We start from the raw sequence: 5,921 nt of genomic DNA on the forward strand, positions 1-5,921 counted from the left end.
GACGTGAAGACCGCAAGTGTGTGTGTGTATACTTTTGATTACACGATATGGAACACTCTTATAATGTTGCAAGATTACAATCAGAGCTTTATGTCGTAAATCCTACACATAATTATCTGTGCACCAATAAAATAATTGAAACTTTACGTTTTACTACCAAATTATATGTAATATTTAATTAATTTAGCTTAAACTGGAAAATTTTCTTCAAAATCTCTGGACCTTCCAGTGAAAATGTTTTACTTCTCTCTGGTGACATGTGCAGGACTTCTGCCGTTACTATGGCAACGAACTCCGCTAAAAGCCAAGCCTCTTAACATGGTAGGCTACCTAAAACCCAGGATTGGTGCAAACTAAACTGAAATTTACCTGGCTAGCCAGCTAATCCGGCTTCATGATATAGGCCCCAGGCCTTAGAGTAGTGCAAAATTTGACAAAGTTGTTGAGATTTTTAAAACGTATGTGAATTAATTATTTAAACAATTTAAAAAATATTCATATTTTCATATTATTAATAACACGGTTAAACTACTAAAATCTTGAGAGGGCTGCAACAATACTACCGCGCAAGATTTTAGTTTTTGCACACAAATTACTTTTTTTTCTGCGATACTGCGTCACGTAGCGGAACAACTAAAATAAACCATGTTTTCAAACAACCTTTGCAAACGCCCCTTTCGCGTGTCACGCCTCCCCCACCTCAAACATCACAAACACAGCTCTTACGGGTCTATAAAATGAAGGGATGTCTCAACTGGTAAAAGTAGGATAATTTTAATATAAGGTCCAACATATCAGGAATGCTTTTAACTTGAAGTTTAGCTTACCTGCTGAGAAGAAACTTTGAAACCCAAACATTCCACCAAACCCCTCGATCTTGTAAAATCACTGCTAATGTCTACACTTGTTTTACCCCGTTGTCTGTCTCTTGTGTATTCTGGCAAGTCAGAAGTTTGGCTTGCACTTCTAAATGGAATCAGAATTTCTTTTTCCACTGAACACCATAGATATGTATATATCTATGCTGATCACTCTCTGGCTCAGCCTGCGACAGTAGCCACGCCCCAAACGCTCGCTACTGGCTCAGCAGAGGTATGCAAATATATGAGTTGACAGGCAGGTAGGACATCCTATCATTGCATTCGGACCTCATGAAATGATTGGACGAACATTTTATGGTCCTGAGCCTTCCACAGAAGATTGATAATGAATAATAATATTTATTTATATATTTTTTATATACTGTATATATTTAGGCGGTGAAGAGACTTTCAGTATAACAAAAACTTTACATACCCTACCTTTAATAGATAAGTAAAACTCTTAGGCCTACCTGTTCTCGTGGTCCCAGCAGGATCAGAATAGGAAATACAAATATGGTAATAATGAGTGGACTTCCAATGGTTGAGGAAACCCAAATATGGTCATGGCGGGTCACTACAACTGATGAGGAAATACAAATATGGTTATACTAACTCAAGTCTACTTAACCCAGACAGTTTGCCACAGTTAACCCTGTTTTTATTTATTAGGTTAGTCACTGGTGAAATACAGTGCACAGACTTACATTAATGGACAAAGTCAGCAATTAGCCGTCAAAGTTTATGAAATTGCAGGTATGACATATTTTAAAAAAGCATAATAAGGTTAATCTTGCATGTCTCTTTAGTGCTGCTGTCACGTGTACTAGGATAATGGACGTGTTTACAGGCGATTATCGATTGTGTTGCAGCGATACAGTCGTCAATTACTTTAAAATGTATTTTTACAAACTTTTTCTCTCAGCTTTTTTATGGTTTCATGCTGGATTGATTAAGTCATGATGGCTAGCACAGAGCATGGGGAGTTAAAGTCTTCACTATGCGAAGAAAATGAAGCAGCCCAGTCTCTGACAGAAGTAGGTACAGAGAGTACACAGACTTTTGAAGGTAAGGATGGGGGGGAAAGTAATTATTCCCCGAACCCAGCACCCTGATGCACATAATATTGCTCTTGTTCATAGAAGTCAATGCAATGGCGCCCTCGTTCGGTGATGAGAGGTGTTTCTCAGTTGAAGGTGCAGGAAATTCTTCATCCTGTCAAGATAAGAGAATGATGGATGAAAAAATCTCTCCCAGTGAAAGGCAACTTAAGTACTTGCTGAACAAGGCAGATGAGTTTCAAACACAGCTTTTATGGAGGTGCAATTAGATCTAGAAAAAGAACATTTAGATATTTTTGTCAAATGTTTTTGGATGTTACCCATCTGACAAAAAAATCTGCTCTTGTATATATGGTTGTTTTAGTCGAGACTGCCTCCAGAATTATGGGTTTGCAGATTTATTCTGCACATCTTACACCGCACTGTAGGTGAACACGAACTGCAGGAATGTATCCCATTTGTATCCCATCACAGCTTTTGCAGTTTTCTCAGCAACTGTGTTCTCGTCTGGAACAGCTGGTGTTGCTGTACGCCTCCTTCAGTTTCTTCTCACTGAAGGAATCTGATCCACTGAGGTACAAACCAATTGTAAATCATAGAGGCAGATTTATAAATGAATGTGAGGATTCAGTCAGAAGATACTGAATCTTTTTTTTAGCACAAAAGGAAGGTTCTCAAAGGCCTGAATTTAGTATAAATGTAGTCATAAAATACCCCGGGAATCCACATTGGGTTATTTCTATTATTATTGTTTTCTTTATTGCAGTTTTTTTTACTATATATATTTTTTTACAGTATCTCACACTTCTATATTGGCCAGTGTCAAATAGACAACATGAAGCTATCAATCTTCCGGTACTGTTGCCCCACCCCCTTTCTTGCCTCAGCCAGTACTGGCCTATACAAACCTATGCGCTGGAATGTGGAGCAAGAGATAGAGGGAGAAGTAGAAGGACAGACATATGACAGTGCAGAGTTGTAAGTGAGGTTTAGTCAGAGAGAATTATAAAGGGATTTTCCCATTTCTTTGTAAAAAGGAAAAAAGGAGAGTGCCTATTTTATTTATTATTCATAATAATAATAATTTTTATTATTAGTTAATAACACAGCCCTACAAAAAGGCCTAATATTACCTAATTTTGGTTCTGCTGAGTTCAAAGATATCAATAAAACTTGTATCACATACAGATTTTTCTCTTTTTTTAGATTATATATCAGCTATCAGCTTAAATGTACTTAACAAAAAATAAACAAATAAATAAAATCAGTCAAAAGTTTTAATGACAAAAATACGTATTCAAAATGTGTAATGTAACTTACAATCTGCAAAGTAGTAGAAAAATTGGAAATCGGGATTAGGCATAAAATAATGTCTTCTGAATGATTCAAATATGTGCAAATTGGCTGAGAATTGAACAAATAGTTGTGACCTGGCTTAGAGGAAGTTAGGAATCATGTCATTGAAAGCAAAAATGCTATGAAATGAAAAAGTAGTGAAAAAGTTTGATGTGCTAGAGCAAAAATTTATTTTTATTACCAGCTCCCCAAAATGAGTAAGAAACCAGTATTGGATTTTGTTCAGCAAATAGGATGCAGGGCGGTGTAATAATTTTTCGACCAAACAACATTTAGCACATGATAGATGCAGAGGGAAACAATTATGACAGTGTAAGAATAAGAACAGCCCTAATTGATGGGATAATGACATATCATCGTCTTTACAACATCCATTACCTACCTTCCCAGTTACTTCCTGTGCTGTGAGGATGTCATTGAGGCAGCAGATGATAAGGATGGAGAAGGAAGGTGCGAGGGAGAAAATACAGAAACTGAGAGAGAGACTGTAGAGAGGATTTGGTCGATTGTCCGGTGGGTCCAGACGCACCCTGATCCAGAGACAGAGGACATCACTGATTGGTAATGTACTTTTAACTACTTTCGGTTTCATAGGAAAAGATGGAGCTACAGTTTCTGCTTTCCACAAAAAGCTACCATAAGTCAAACAAAAACTGAAGCTAATCCTAGATAAGCACTCGTCTGATTAGAGATTTTGAGAATAACTATTAAGAAATGTGTAAATATGTAATTTAGGAATAACAGTTAAACCTAGATTTAAAAAAATTAATTGTGTGTATATGTTTTGTATCGTGCTGTGTTCAGCTCCTTGTGGTCAGTACAAGCAGCTGTTGTGTCTGGGAAGTGAGGAGCCTTCATCCTGCACTTCCACAGACTGCCTGTTGGGGGTGCTGCTGTCTCAGGAAACAGATGGTACATTTGGCATGAAAACATGAGGTGGTGCTCGCTTAGGGCCTCACCCATTCTTGATTCTTCATTCAGTTTGTTTGTTGAAATCAGATGCGATTACAGATAGAAGTTAAAAATCTAACGCCTGTAAATTTGTACAATTTTTCAAACATTGTTTTTATAGTTATTGTTGGTGTTGTTCAGTCATGTTGGTTTGGTATGTAGCAAATAATTTACACCAGTGATGGAAAACTCATTAAATGGAGTAAAAGTTCAAGATTAAATGTCAAACCAACTTTATTTTCATGAAAACATTAAAATACAGTGGCCGTCCAAGTAGTCTGTTACAAAGTCCAGAAATAAAACCTGCTGGCAGCCAAGGCCCACTGCCTACTTTTCTCTATAAAACAAAGAAATAAAACAATCCTTCCTTTCAAAATAATAAATTACAAAAATATACACAATAAAAGCTGGAATATGTACCACACAGAAGCAGTTGTGTCTTTGCAAACATGGTAAAGATCAGTGGAGAGGGTAGAGCATTACTAATAATGCTGTTGTATTCCTTCATATATGTCAATCCCAGTCAAAGCTATAAAGTTATTTTCAGTGCATTTTTTACTGCTGGTTTGTGTGTCTATACCGTAGCTTTCCCTGTATGGTATTTGTAACTGTGATATGTCAAGTTATAAAACAGTAGTTAAGCCAAAATACAGTGAAAGTCAAACTCTACCTGGAATCCCTGTGTTCCCTGATTATAATGTAAAGTGGTTCCTTTGATATATTCTTTAAAAAAAGTTGAATTAAAAAAAAAATGCTCCTACCTTTACAGTGTCAAACACAGTACTATATAGTCTCTAAACTACTTCACAGCACTGGACAAATAAGTACACCACTACAGTACAAATAAAATTAAAATGGTAATCTCTCTTCATAATACAGTAAACAGACTTTATCATTGTCCCTTTAAAATAACATGTACCATCAACATATGACAAAACAGATAATAGGGGCTCCAATAATCAAATTGTGTTTTAACATTTCACTGGGCCAAGATCAATCAATTCATTCAGTCAAGATATGTGACAAACAAAACTCCTCACCAGACTCACAAACATCAATATAACATTGGCTTTATTATCATAATAAGTATAAGTTAAATTTGGATGAACATAATAGGCCTACTCATGATGTGACCCATTGAATTCCATTTTAATTTTTGTAATTCTTTGTGTTCCAATAATTTCGATTTTTTTTTTTTGGAGGAAGGGAAATAAACAGAGACAGAACAATGCACAGAACCTCAAAAAAAAAAAAAAAAATTTTAAAATTTTTTTCCATTCATACTAGACAGGACTAACCAATTTCTCTAACCAAAGTAGGGACAGTAAACATTTGGGAGATTGTGACAGTGTATGAGTGCTTATTTAGCAAAGAGTCCTTCCAGCCCAATGTGGGAGTCAATGTGGGAGTCAATCTCAGGCACAGCAAACCAGAAAACTTCATTTAAACTGCATGAGTGCAGTTATGAGAGCTGCTCCTTGATCCTCAAATAGATACTAATCATATAGTTTGGACAGGTAAGGGAGGCACAGTGTTCAGAAGGTTCACAGTAAAGAGGATCATTTGATGTAGCTGCACAGTTTTTCCTGTGTCATTAAAAATATAATTAATATAATTAAAAATCCCTGTAACACATTAATCTAAAATAGCAAAGTTTCTGGTGTCAGCTATTTTTCAAATGTTACAGCAGTGC

The 5,921-nt window shown here is 36.1% G+C and overlaps 1 protein-coding gene across 1 annotated transcript; it reads left to right on the forward strand.

Annotated features, from left to right (window-relative positions):
• The first annotated feature begins 1,822 nt into the window (after nucleotides 1–1,822).
• LOC107718886 (UPF0575 protein C19orf67 homolog) lies at nucleotides 1,823–4,212 on the forward strand. Its single transcript, XM_016526136.1, is given in 7 exon segments — nucleotides 1,823–1,928; nucleotides 2,003–2,180; nucleotides 2,286–2,369; nucleotides 2,371–2,496; nucleotides 2,717–2,899; nucleotides 3,668–3,839; nucleotides 4,069–4,212. Coding segments are annotated over 7 exon segments (993 nt in total).
• Nucleotides 4,213–5,921: the final 1,709 nt, after the last annotated feature.

Source organism: Sinocyclocheilus rhinocerous, unplaced genomic scaffold (genome assembly GCF_001515625.1).
Source record: "Sinocyclocheilus rhinocerous isolate Xijiao unplaced genomic scaffold, SAMN03320098_v1.1 scaffold1334, whole genome shotgun sequence".
NCBI lineage: Eukaryota > Metazoa > Chordata > Actinopteri > Cypriniformes > Cyprinidae > Sinocyclocheilus > Sinocyclocheilus rhinocerous.